This window comes from Ciconia boyciana, chromosome 5 (genome assembly GCF_034638445.1).
Source record: "Ciconia boyciana chromosome 5, ASM3463844v1, whole genome shotgun sequence".
Lineage (NCBI taxonomy): Eukaryota > Metazoa > Chordata > Aves > Ciconiiformes > Ciconiidae > Ciconia > Ciconia boyciana.
In genome coordinates, this window is record NC_132938.1 from 13,506,143 (window position 1) to 13,520,814 (window position 14,672).

Consider the following 14,672-nt stretch of genomic DNA (forward strand, 5'->3'; position numbering starts at 1 on the left):
TATATTGTTTCATTATATATGGAGGTGTGGTCTTTCTCTGTGTAAACAGGACACTGTATCCTTGCTTCTCAGTTTCTTTAGCATATACCAGCTTCATTTTTATGCTTATGTTCTCTCAGGGAAAATAAAAATCCCTTATTCATGTTTAGAAGCTAGAATTACTCAAAACTAGAGCTCTGCTCTCCTAATTACCTCCTTTCATACAAAGCTATTGCTGTTGTTATAAAATAAGGTTACTTTTGTTTGAATACTTTTTCTCATTATCATCCCACTTTCATATTCGCTAGCCTGAAAAAAAATTCTTCTTTAAATTTTAAATCATCTGTTTAAGTTAGAGTAATCAAATACAAACAGTAAGAAAAGCTTTGCTAGCCTAATTTTAAAGGGGCCCTCACTGTGGTACTTCCCAAAACTTACGCTGGTCTGTCCTCTAAAATAAGTGCTGTAGTGGAGAGTGGTTCAAAATCAAGATTCTTCCTCACATTCTGTTTAGGAGAGAGTGGTCTGTGAGCTCGTCCAGTTTTTTCTTCATATTCCTAGACAAGCAAAAGACAGGGCAAGTTAAAAGAGTGGAGAACACCAAGATGATGCACATGAGAATTTAAACAGGGTCTACAAAAGTCTTCAAGATAATGTTTTCACATCTCTGCCCAACTGCAGTCCCTTTAAAGCTTTCCAACTAGAGCAACCTCAGAATTGAAAACAATGTTAAAACTTATGTTCAGGAGTGAGTTTTGATGTTTTTTCCATTTCTTCTATTTGTAGAAACATCTTAAGTTCCTCTGACTGGCAGCCTGCTTTTACAAAGTACTGCTAAGAATGGGCTTATAAACAGCAGATACTATCTGAGGTATAAAATAAGACCTATTTAAAATATTTTTGGTTTGATTTATGTGGTTTTGAAACTGAAGACAAAAATGACCACAAGCTCCTTGTCCTAATTAAATCTCATAGTGAGATTTCTCCTACCCAAGCTATTTTCAGATGCAACAGTTCAACGATGGCAAGAAAAAAAGATTAAAATCATGGTTGGACAGAAAGCCCACACTTGTTATGACACCTTGAAGTACAACAATCCTAAATCATAGGAGAGCATATGTATTCACTTGTGTTCGTAATGTAGGCACTGAAATACCAGAGCAAGACTAGCAAAGACGACAGGGTCTGGAGCAAGTGACACACGAAGAGAGGCTGAGAGAACTGGGCTTGTTCAGCCTTCAGAGGAGAAGGCTTCGTAGGGAGCTTTGGCAGACAGCAATAATAGGATGGTGAAGGCTGAGTACGAGTCTCTGAGGCACCTGCATAGAGAACATGAAGACAACAGGCACAAACTGCTACAAGGGGAATTCTGGTTGGGGGGGAATCACTAGGAAGGTAGTCAAACACTGGGACAAGTTCCTGAGATGTGGTGGAACCGCCCACCTTGAAGGCATTCAAAGCTCAGGTGGATGCTGGGAACCTGGTCTAAGCAGACTGCTCTGAGAGGGGAGTTAGGTCCTCAGAGGTCCTTCCACTCTTAATTACTGTATCACTATGATCCACATTAGAGGACTTGGCATTACATCCTATTTTTATTTTTCCTACAAACACTGTTTTGGAAGAAAATGTACCAAAACCATGACCTAATGGGATGAAACAACCTTTATACAACTCCCATTTACTCCAAAGCTTGAAATACTATAGCAAATATTAAGTATTCAAAGTATCAGTGATACACAAACAACAAACACGGTCAAACAGTCCTACAGAAAAACCAAATCTGTATTACAGATACTTTCACATTCAACTTCATAATGAATTTTGCCACTTCCAAAAACCATCTGCTTTCATGTGTAGCTTGTTTATACCATTTCTATTAAAATTAAAAAAAAAAAGGAAACTATACTGTGAAAACTAACCATTATAAATGGCCACTATGAACAGTGTTCCAGCCATGGACTTTTTCCTGTTAGCACAAACAGCTCCTCAAATGGTACTGATTTCAGATTCTCTCAACCTAACCTGTCAATTATGTCAAAACTTCCTTGGGCAATAGATCCAACCTTTCCAACACAATCAGAACAGCCTGGATCATTCAGAAACTAAAACCTACCAGTTTAGATCCCTACCACTTCCAGAAAGGCCTTCTCCTCCAATACTAACTTAAATAAAAAGGATGGATGAAAAACACCCACGAATACAGAGCAACACGGCTGTGGTTTTCTACTCTGTGTCGTACAATTCAATTCTAGTTCAAGCTAGTTTTGTGGGACTCACAGGTGCAGGTCTGTGAAGCTCTCGGGACAGAGAAAAACTCTCTTTTTCCTTGTTTGTTAGCTGGGCACTGTCTCAACAATCAATCCTATGATGCCTGCATTGCTGTGACGGCAAACATTGCCATGAGTCTGGAATGTCTGGTTCATTAATACCAGTTAATGCTGCTATGCATTACATCAGTTTGAAAACAAGGAAAAGAACCAAGAAAAACGTATTTCAACTACTGAATAGTACTTAGCTTTGTTTAGTAAAGGGATAGTGCTGATGCTGACAAAGCTGTTCACTAAAAAAAAACTCTAGTGAGAAAATAAGTAAAGAAACATAGTAAAAAAGGTACTGTGATCGACAGCATATTTACAGAGCTACAACATTATTCTTGCATTAATAACTCCTTGCAAGCACCTGATAGTGACCAGTGTGTGAGTGCACCATCATAACGTGCTTCAGCTGCACCATCCCCTGGGGAGTATATCCACCATGCTGACACGAACGAAGCAAATGGTTATTCTTTCTCCCAGTTTCTACTAGGAGACTGATTTTTTTATTAGCTATTTTTCACAAATTAACGTAGTAAAATATTAACCTCTATTACTGCTTCCACAGACAAGGTGAACCTTGTCCCTAAATCTAATGTTTTTACTCCTTTGAGACACTACTAGTGAAAGAAAAACCATCCAGCATCCACAAGAAACTGCTAACATGCAGAAATCATCATATATTGATCTCCCTAAAGCATCGCAGAACTTGACATTAAAACACATGCACCCAATGCTTATTACAGTAGAAGTTCAAGAAAAGCTGCTTAATTTTGGCTTAAAAAAAAATATTTTCAGGGTCTTATTTCACCGAAAGCCAACTGCAGAGCAAAATTGCTTTTGGAAGGTGAGAAAAACTGTACACGCTGGGCTGCAATAGGGATTTTATTTCATATAGAAGAAATAATTTGGAAATCTCATTCAGTTAAGCACAACGTTTTCCAAACCAGCACTACGCATATCATTCTTCCAAGAATTTCTTGTTTAAGGAATGTTTTATTTTGGAATATGGGTGGCTAGTTATAGTACTGGCATATTAGTACAGTTATTCAAACCTCTTAAAGAGCAAAAGCCCACCCTGCATTTCAGCAAGTATTCATTGACATGCTTTAGTCAGCACTACCCTACAGTAAAGAAGCCAGACCAGCACAAAAATGGGAGTGGCACATTTTATCAGATTATGAGTCCTTTGTAGTAATTTCATCCTTTTCAGTGGTAGCCAAAAAAGAATAAAAATGTCTGTTGGTACAGTCGTTATCTACAAGACTTTTTTAATTAGGGAAAATTAAAAAACAAACAAAAAAACTCCCACTCCACCCAAAAAAAATCCCAACAAAAGAAAAACAAAAAAACAAAGCACCCAAAATGCACAGAAGACAAAAGCTCCTGAAAATGATCTTTTATTCCAGTAAGAAGAGAATGCAATTTTGAACAGAGCACAATGTATGATACAGCAATGAAGCAGACTGAAGCTCCACAAACTCATATTAAGAGTATCTGCTGACTGAGCAAGTAGAAGTATTTGCACATACAGGCATACTGCAATAGGATGAACCACACAATAGCTCGTTTTAAGCTTTTTCTTTTTTTTTTTTTTAAACTAGACTCAAATCTCTCACACGTACAAATAATTCAGCCATCTATTTAAATCCTATACTGTAACTAGGGGTTACTAACCTGATATGGCTGCAAGTTAATTTTAGGATCAATTTAGGATAAGCTGATTGTTTATGATTTAGAATACATCCTTATCACTGAGATCACTTAGGCTTTCTTCCAGGTTTCGTCGTAACCTATTCAGCGTTCAGCCACAATAGCTGAACTAGGGTTTGAAGATGTTCTAAGAGAATGTGCTGTAGATTAAAGCACTCATTTTAAAAACCCAAACCAACCAAACAAAAAAAAAAACAGCAGAAAAACACACCCCCGAAACCAAGTTTAATTCTGGGTGGAACCTGACAGCTTTGCAGTTGAGATGTAGGAAGCTCAAGTTGTGGTGATCCTCCGCAATTCTTCAAGACAGAGAAGGTAACCTGCGAAGGGATCCTAAACCAGCTCTACGAAGAAACGCAAGTAACCCACCAGAACACAGTGCAAGTGCTAAAAGATCAACCGCGCTAGCCGGGAGAGGGCCGTGTGACTCCGCACACGCACCGAGCCTCCCGGGGACCAGCAGCACGGCATAACTGAACCTGCAATACACAAACTGCTCTATCAAGGTCATCTTGTTTTGGCCCTCTTTGTTTAAAGGTAACCACTCTCCGAGGAAGTCGAATATGAAATATTCACGCTAGGTGACAGCCGGCTCGACTCTTGCTCCACGGCTAGCAGCCCTGCACGGGATGGGAGACGGCTGGCCGTAAGCACGCCCGCCGGCTCTCGGCTAGCAGCCTCGGCGCTAGAACAGCCCAAGCCCCCGGCCGGTCTGTGCCGCCGCCTTCCACCCGCGGCAGGGGTCTCGCCGCCCCGCCTCACACAAAGGGGATCCCCTTCCCGGGAAGTTGGTTCTCTACCAGACGCAGCCGAGCGATTTAAAAGGGGCCAAGGCTGGTTTTACCGACACGCATTAAAGTCCGCGCCCACCCATCCCGTCTGCCCCCGACCCAAGCGCCCAGCAGCCGCCCGCCCCGCCCGCACGGCTGCCCGCACCCGCACCCCCACCGCGGCCTCGCTCACCATGAAAGCTGCGGCCCTTCACAGGCAGCGGCGCCGGAGCCCCATGCCCGCCCCGCACCGCGGGCCTGGCTCCCCGCCGCGGCGCCGCCCGGGCCCGCACGGCCTCGCGGGCCGCCCGCCCCGGCCCTGCCCTGCCCTGCCCGGGCCGCCCTCCGCGGGCGCAGCGCCTCCGCCCGCCCCGCCCCGCCAGCCCCGCTAATCACCCGCGGAGCCGGCGCACCCGATCGGTTCTCTCCGTCTCGCCCAGCGCTGCCTGAGCACGCACGGCGCGCCCGGCAGCGGCCCCACGGGGAGACGCGGCCCCGGCCGGCGGGACAGACGCCTCTGCCCCGGCCGGACGCCCCGGGGAAGGCAAGCGGTTGCCCTGCCAGGCGCCGTGCTCCACCTGGCACCAGCTTTCCGCCTCTTGTGCCGCTCGAGCAGCTCTTGCCAGCCCGCTTCAGATCTAGGTCCAAGATGGATAACGAAAACCTTGCACAAGCTCAGGTGCATTAGCTACAATCACCTTTACCTTTGCCTAAGCCAGCCCAGAATTACTTGAGCTGTTTTAGGACGCGGCAGCATTTCGGATACACTGGCATCTCTCTCCGTGGGTTTCCCACACTCGCGCTTCCCCTCCCCACGTCCCTGGCTCCAAGTCGGGCGTTCGCTTGTACCGGGTACCGACACCCCGCCTCGCCGGGACAGCCGCGGTAACAGTCCCAAGTGCAAGAGCAGCTAAAACTCACCGGCCCTTAAACCAGGCCCGAAGAAACGGCAGCAGTGTTACGCTGAAATACTTGCTCAGCATAAGCACCTTTTCAGTACAACTCATGCTCTGTCCTCTTCAGACAGCTCTAAACGATGTATATATCTCTCTGTGTATCTGTATCTTCCACCGTTCAGACAACTTCCACAGCACATCTTGTTAAACACTTTGCCTCAATCCAGATGAATTAGGTTTGCCATTTTTCCTTCGTCCAAAAGCTCTGTTACTGAACTCAGGGGAAATACCCAAGCTGCTGTGGCACCATCTTTGGTAGACCCAAATTTTATTCTATTATCTGTTCATCTGCAACCGTTAGTTGTCCTTTTCTCAGCACTGTACTAAGGATTTTGTATATTATTCCTTAACCTCATGGACTATGGTTTGCAGCTGCCAGGCTGCATTGCTCAAGGCCTGATCCTGAACCACAAAGTGAGCAACAAAGACGGACTCGAAAACAACCAGAGTCACTTCAGTATTCTGCTTTCAAGATGTGGCTTTGCAAAAGCTGAGATAACAGCAATTTTGAGAAAATAAGTTATATCAGCTAATGTTTTCAACCCACGACTGCTCATCTAATTCATGGATGCAGCAATATTATACCAAATGAGGAACAGCTCACTGTTTAAAAGTATCTTAGCTCCATTCCCACCACCAGTTAATGACGGACATCTGCCATCCAAGCATCTACTGTCAGAGCACTAATAATTACCACAACGGCAAGTCAACATAGCTCATGAAAAGCACTACAGCCTCCAATGCTAATGCTTTGTCTCATAAGCTATCTGAAACAGTAAATTATCACATGTATGAAAAGACATTTATGTAAAATTATAGCTATTAACACAAAAATTATGTAAAATTATAGCTATTAACACAAAAAACCCCATTCAGATTACGAGGAAGAGCAACCTGAGGTGGACAATAGTATTCCTGTGGTAAATCTCTGGTTTCACGTGCTGAAAATAGAACGAAACTGCAGCTCTTCTGGATGTAGGAAATAGCCATTTGTTGATCCACAAAAAGAGGAGCTCAATCAGCTAGGCATTCTGCAAAGCACTGACTGGGAGGGAGTGATGCCTGGTGACACAGGAAGATACCGCTGTGGGTGAAAAGCTAAGTACTCTCTGTAACTCAAACCATAACCACACATTACACAGACATTTGGTAGCACTCACTATTTTTAGGCTGCCTCAATTATAAAAGTACCTGAGGCCACTCGAACAAGTTATGCACAAGCTTTAATTACATCTTTTTTTTCCACTGGAATTCCTGCCTCATTCAGCATATGAGATAAGAACTGGACCAGGGTTGCACAAGCAAACAGAAAACTGTTTTTTCCTGGGTTTTGAGTCTGACTACTACCTAAATATTGCTTCAACGTTCCCTCCTGTTGCTTCATAGCTTTCTGCTGCATGTCCATCTGTCCATCCGCAATCTCTTGCCTTTTATTTAAAGTGGTTTACCAGATAAATTTAAACTGGTACACACCCAGCACTTCACTGCCCTCCCCTGCCCTTCTGGCCCCCACACCATTTTTTTGTGCCACCATAAGCAGTTGTGTGACTGTACAATACACTAGATTGGGGAAACGATACTGATAAAAACTAACATTTTGTTTTGATGGATTAGTTTGGTTACTCTGGTAACGTCTGCTGTGGGGCAATGTAAGTGTTGAAGTAAAAGGAAGGAAAAGTAGCAAGCGGCAGGACCGTTTCCTTCAGAAGCTTAATTGAAACCAGCAGATCATGAAACTTGTGATGATCTTTGAGTTGGGAAACTAACATCTGATTCTTGACATGGCACCAGGCCATAGAAAAGTAATTTTAATGGAGACTCTTACATATACAGTAATCAAAGAGAACTTAAGGACACTGACACCTCAGGCAAAGATCAGATTATGAGAATATCCTTCAAAACTTAACAGAAAGAGAATACAAACTGCTGAGCTCAGACATTAAACTTTCAAACAACTCCCCTTAAGGGATATCTATGAGGGCTGTTTATATAACTCCCAAACCAGTACAGAACTATTCTGAAATGCAATTAGTTTATTAGTTACTGATCTAACAACCCGAGAAATCCAAGTTGCACACTCAACCCGCACACTTTGCCAAAGTGATCTGGAAAGTTCTACAATTAACTAATGGTTCAAGAACCATCAGCCCTACTTGCTTTACCCATCTAAATATATATATAATCCTCTTATGTTAGAGAAAGGATACCAGAGCAGAAGATAGCAATGTGATGACAGAACTTGAATGAAATAACATTATGTCCGTGATGTTTTATCTTCCACCAGGACATCCTTCTCGTCTTTAGTACCACAGTATTCTCCTGTTCCACACATAACAAATTAGGAATGCTTAAGCAACGTAAGGGTAAGAGACCACGGCCAGTTCACATGAGGAAAACCTCACGCTATCTATTTTTAGGCATCAAGTGCTCTGAAATTTCCCCCTTTTCCCCTGAAAAGTATCTACTTCTCTCTTCTGATTGAAAGCGATAGGAAACTTGGGCTTGCACCTTTGGTCCCATGCAATCACACTGAAGTTAAATGAATAAAATAATGCACACATCTTCCATAAAGTTAACAGTGAAGAGAGAACTAGAAGCCACATACTCTGCTTTGCAGCCCTGTACTCCAGCCACTGGACTATTTTAGCAATTTTTACATATATGTATTTTTATAGCATCATATTTTGAGCAACAGAAGCACCAAATTAAGGAACATTTAAAACCTAAGCCTAGATAAGGCCAAGTTAGGTCTTCCAAGAAAGAACAACAGCTTGCTGGTTTGGATTCTCTCACCTCTAATCACGCAACATGCTATGTATCAGATGGTTCTCACCCTCAGGGTTCACATTTCATTTGTGCTATATGTAAATAATTTAAGTGCTTTTTGGTTCATATAGAGTGACACGCTTTATTAAAAAAAAAAAGGAAGGAAGCCAGAATCATTCCCCATATTTGAAGTACTCGGAGACAAAGCATATCTATGAGCCATGTGGCTTAAGAAAAGCTATTTATTGTCAAATGTGGGATCTTTCATCAGATTGTACAGCATACTGTTACAAGTGACTCCCGTGAGTCACAGTAACAAAAAACCCCCTACTACTTCAAACACTGAAAAGACTGTAATTTAATCTGCATATACAAACATGCACACAGTTTCCCTATATACTGATACTATCTGATACGCTACAGTATCAAACAAGCGGAAACATCTACAAGAAAGGCTTCCAGAAGGGCAACCATCTGCTAAGTGCTTGAGCAAGAGAATACAAGCTAAATGGTTATTTTACTTTTTTTTTTAATGAACATCTGCTAGAATAAAATACTACCAACACCTGCTTTCAGCATACCCCTTAAATGTCACTTCCAGGGACCAGGATTACACTGGATATGGACTTCATGTAAAAACATAGTTTTACATAAACTATATGTCTGCTCACTGATCTCTCCACCTCAATTTTCTGTATAGCCTCAGCACCAAATAATCTTTCAGCAACTTTTTCTTCTGACATTTTACATTAATGCTGATGTTGCAGAAGAAAGCTTATCTTTCCTATCCAGTCTCAAATAACATGCTCTTTGGTCTGGCTGAAGAGCGTGTCGGAACTGTCCCCCTCATTCTGAGCGAGACACAGAAATAAAAGGACTCTCCATGTCATGCCAGCTTCATGCTGATGCCATTCTGAAACGGCCAAAGCACCAGGTTAACCCTGGGATATGGGAAAGGAGTCACAGAAATATGGCATTTTATCTTGCAAGTTCTCAAATCAGTTGCAAATATGATCTCAAATACTTGCAGTCTTCAAGACAGTGTAAACATCACCCAGGAATGCCATGTACTTTGCAATGCACAACTCATTATTATGCCGTTCAGATACCCACCACAGCACACAGTTACTATTTTTGTTTGCAAACAGCTGTCTATGTAGGTAAGTATGTGCAAGCTTGTATTTAGCTACATGACTTCCGTACGTACACCGAACTAGTGCGAGAAAAGGTACTTCACTTGATCTTTTAACCATATTCCACTCCCCCCCGCCCCTTCAAATCCCTCCACTAATTTCTGTTCTGCTTCCTCATCAAAATTTGTGCATCTCTAAGGATCTCTGACCTTTTCAAGTTTGATACTTGTCTGCCCTTAGAAATGACAGAAAAGCAAGGCGGTAAGTCTATTGCACTAAAGCCTCTTTGAGTGGTTTTCTACATCCATGTTTGCTTCTCTGATCGCTGAAATTACCCTTGAAGCAGTTACTGATGCCAATTTCTTACATGTCTAATAAAAGCTTTAGTACTCATACTGATGCTGTGCATCATGTTATCTCTCATAATCTGTTCAGACTGTCAGACTCTTGTGCATTTGGTATTTAATTTTACAAAAAACTGAATCAACATGTACATTTTCCAGAGTATAATCTTCTTTACAACTTAAGGTTCAGTCTTGAGGAGAAGAGACTGTAGTTTTTTTAAAGCTACACACAAATGTAAATAAAATATGTGAAGGAAGGCAACACACCTTCATAGTCTAGCTTAAAGCAATTACTATTTCCAGGCTTTAATATTCATAAAACTGTTTTCCACTGAACTTTGTCATGCTAAAGAGACAACTTCTCAATACAGCAAAAGAAAATTTTTATGTGGAAATTACTAGCAGGCACCAAAAAATGTGTAATAAAATCATGTCGAAAAATGAGATCAAGTGTCCTCTGAGAGAGAGAGGGAGAATGAGAACATAAAATATGAATAAATATTTTCCCAGTCTTTCTTCAGAAAGACACTTAAGGAAAAAGTACCAGTCTGGGTTTTTTAAAATCCTTACATCCAGATCCTCAGGGTTTCCAATAACACACATACAGTAACTCCATTCATTTTGCAGAGCCAAAGAACATCAGCTTTGTTTGTTGTTGCTAGTGAGCACGATAAGAGTTAGCCTTTCAAAACCTTCACCTCCCTCCTATTCTTTAATTTTAGATGAAGTTTGAGATGTATAAACTGGAAGACAGACAAAGAAAACCTCTGGGTCGCATTTCTTGGGAGCTTGCTTCTGTTTAATACAAAAATAACATACTGAAGTCTAGCAAAGCTTTCTCAATTAATTTTACATTTTAGCAATGCAAGTTCTATTCTCCTGTTAGGATAGGCAGTTCCACCACAATATTTAGAGGCTGACACACCTGCCTTTAAGTATTTATCTCCAGCTTTGCTTCACAGCAATGTTTTCCCAAGTGTTTGTGCAATGCAACATTCAAAAGTATCTACTGGTATTTCCAGGCTTGCTCTCTACAGACTTCTATTTTCATTCCAAAACCAACGGGAAGAAAAAAAATCTGAAAGCCTCCTGTACGGTGCTTATCAGCATGCATGGTGGAAGGTTACTACACTGAAAAAACTTACTGGCTACACAAAGACGTAGGTGTTTAAGTATCTATCTATAAGCACTATCAGACACACAAATGCCAGCTCCATGTTGGATCCTCATTTAACAACAAATGAGAACAAACTTCCACCGATGTATCAGGTCTTCTGAAAAGTTGTCTTCCCTGGCCTTGAAGTTTTGGGGGTAGAAGAGCTGTTTACTTCATCCTCAGAAGTCAAGCATTTTTCCATGAATTTGTGCCTTCCTGCGTTTAAAAATAATTTGCGCATATGAATTTATATTTCATCTAATGCTAAGCATCAGCTCGGGCTACAGAGTAACCAATTCAATTAAGACAGGCAACCTTTGTGATCTCACTGCACAACTTTGAACTTGCTGCATTTCCTCTAAAACATACCACAGGTATTGAAACAGACCCTTCAGTAGAGACTAGCACCTGACATTTTAACTGCAGTAACAACTAACAAAGCTTATACTTCTACCTATTTAGTATCTTTATCCCAGAAAGGAGATACCTATCCTTAAACACCGCTTGTTACACCTATTTAGGATCCCTCCAGCTTCCAGCGCTTTTGACCAAGACAATTTATGAGGAGTCTTAGAGAGTGATAAAGCTGAAATAAAAGCTTTAAAACTGGAGGCCTCTCACTTCCTTTCAAAAAGTACTTTGTAGCTTGCCATAACTGTTAAAACTGATATTCAAAGCCTATTATTTTCTATTAGCCTAACCTTCGTAAAATATTCTGTGCTTTCACATGTTCATAAGGGAAGAAGTTCCAAGAGCATCAAAAGCAGCACTTGGACAGCTAGACTCTGCTAGATTATGATACCTGGGTGCATCCTATTACATTCTTTTATTATTGAAATACTCAGGAGCAATCCTTCTACTGTAGTATTAAATTACCCTTTCATTTACTGTGGATGGAAGCTATTATTCTTGCTTTATCTGTTTAAATACGATAGTACGTTTGTTTGAGGCAGGTAATTTTGAAGTCAGGACAAGGGCAACACACACTTTGTAGAGTAATACAGCCTACTGGAATTGCTGAATAATCTATTTAGTACAGTTGTTCCTGTTGAAAAGAAAAAGATATATTAGGACTTCATAAGTGATAAAATAGGTTTCCTTTCTTTACTTATTTTTATTTACTTCCACAACAATTAGATGCCTTTTACATATGACTACAATAAAATAAAAATATTTTTAATTGGATCAGAAGGAAAGACATGAAACTGCAGTGCTTTAAGGCAACTTGCAAGTTTTGGGTTATAATTCTTAAGTGGGAACATTAGAGTTACACCTTTATTTCTAGAGATTGCAACAAGAATAAGCATAGGTTAGTTTCAGACTAACCACAATAACTATGCCTCCTTGCACTGCAATTGCATTTCTGTTTCTTTGTTCTTAAAGGAACTTGGGCACACCATGACAGATTCAAATCCTGCCTTTTTGAAGGCTGACAAATAGAAATGAACCCAGAGGAGGAGAACGCAGGAAGTGACTCATCTACACCCTTGGACTTCTACTGCAGGACAGAAAAAAATGCACTAGACAGTTTATAGCCTACAACACTTTAAAGTATGAATGAAGTCTACATGCAAACACTCACCCTGCCATTAACAGCTATAGCCATTAGTCACAATGATTTATCCAGTGATCTATCCAAAGACAAAGTCAGTATGAGCAAAGACACTGCTTTATCCAAAATTGTAGATCTAGCTCCTGCCAGAATCAGCAGCCAGCTTGAATCAACCACTTCCTCTTCAAAAGGCCCTGAATCGTCTATCTGAATAGAGTGTAAATCATGGTGAAGACAAATGCTTAGAAAAGCTCAGTATTTTTAGACAACTGCCACCCAACAGCAGAGGGCAAGAGGAAGCGGAACACACGGCGACAGCTAGCCACGCTGCACAGCTTCCATCTGGAGTGCTCTTGCACATGGAGCTGCAGGAGAACCTCCACACATCAGCAGTCAGGGGACTTTTTTCTCTGGTTTGGTTTTTTTTTTTCCTGGATAAAACACACCGCTCTCAAAAGGAGCTCTTATCACCATCTGCCTAAAGCATGGATTGTAGTAATTTATTTCAGTATTTCTTGCTGGGTGCTGTTGCTCTGCAACTCTTTTCCACCTAATAGGTCCAAGCCAAAAAAACAGGCTTTGACTAAAGTGATTTTATTAATCAACTAGGATTATAGCTTAAAAAAAAACAAAGGGAAAATCAAGTGAAGATCGACTTGAATAACTGACCCAAATCAATTTACAAAGGTTTTTCCTCAAGTACTGTTGTAAGCTTAACTATTCATCCCATTAAAAAGCATCACCTATGAGCGAAGCAATGTATTTAGCTGTTTTGAGAGCACATTTTCACTTTATCATATGCTGCAGAGTAAGCCTCTTAAGTACAATTGCTTTTAATTGACTGGAATGTTGATGCCACATATAGTCATGATCTAATTATTTATTTCCTGTTAGTGCATCACTCTTAGAAGAAAGCCTGTTGTGTCTCCAGCTGTGAAGACAGCCCAGTTGGGAAATTTTATCATTGGTAGCAAAAAAGAATGACACTTTTCCATCTCCCCCTCTCCTTGAAAGAAACAAATACAGAAATGATTGGGGGGGAGAGGGAGAAATCAAAACAGTTTGGTAGGAGGGGGTGGGAACACACTGCTTGCACCTCGTATGATAGAAGCAATATTGTATTAATGTGATCACCAAGTCTGAAAAATCTGACTCAAATGACTTTGCTGTAGTGGTTAAGTGCAGAACAAGCAAGGTGTACCAAAAAGCCTGGCTATAAGCTCTTACGCTGCCACCCCACCTACCACATGCCTGAAATCTGCTCCTGGGGCCTTGCACAGACAAGCTTGTTACCCACAGCTGCACATAAACCCCTGTAGTTTTCCACTGCATCTGAGGTGGGCAGACTGGTTTAATCACTGGTGGCTTCATGGCTGGAATCCAACTCCCCAGCAATTCATTTATTTGAAACTTTATCTTTAGAGGGGGTTGAAGTCTCCCCCACCACCCCCCCAAGAGCACACTATGGCTTTCAGAACAGAAATCCTTCTAAGTTTGGGAAGATGACAATCCCTAGGTTAAAAATCATAGCTATGTTTTATTATTAAGGAACTGCCATTAAGAAATTCTAAATATTCTGATATGGAATGTCAGCAAATGAGATAATAAAATATTTAGACATGAATTTATGAGTAAAGATTGCTATTGAAAGGCCTCAAGTGTTGTATGTGCTGAATTTTACTGGTATTGAAGCTCAAAGAAAATTAAGACATTCCATTGAGCTCTTATTGGAATTCATATAGCTAAAGTTAAACCAAGCAGTCTTCATAGGGTCATAGCACATTTAGAAGGGAAAAAATTACGCACTGATTAAAAAAATGGACTTTCATATTACAGAAAAAAGACATATACAATATAGAAAAATAATTTCATTGAAGCTGCTCCTCTGGGGAAGACAGCTGTTACATGTTTCTAGGATAGGATAGGGTAGGATATAGCTAAAATCTGACTTTCCTCTATACACATTAGTCTCTTAATACACAAGATCTTGA

The 14,672-nt window shown here is 41.0% G+C and overlaps 1 protein-coding gene across 4 annotated transcripts in view; it reads right to left on the reverse strand.

Moving 5' to 3' along the window:
* Positions 1-14,672, reverse strand: part of TBC1D14 (TBC1 domain family member 14) — a 75,561-nt gene that overhangs the window by 31,737 nt on the left and 29,152 nt on the right. For 3 of the 4 annotated variants that reach the window (XM_072861900.1, XM_072861901.1, XM_072861903.1), the window contains one exon: positions 418-536. In XM_072861900.1, coding sequence (XP_072718001.1) covers positions 418-536 — 119 coding nt within the window. Of the gene's footprint in view, positions 1-417; positions 537-4,967; positions 5,107-14,672 lie in introns of those variants that run through there. The other variant, XM_072861902.1, reaches the window with a different exon arrangement.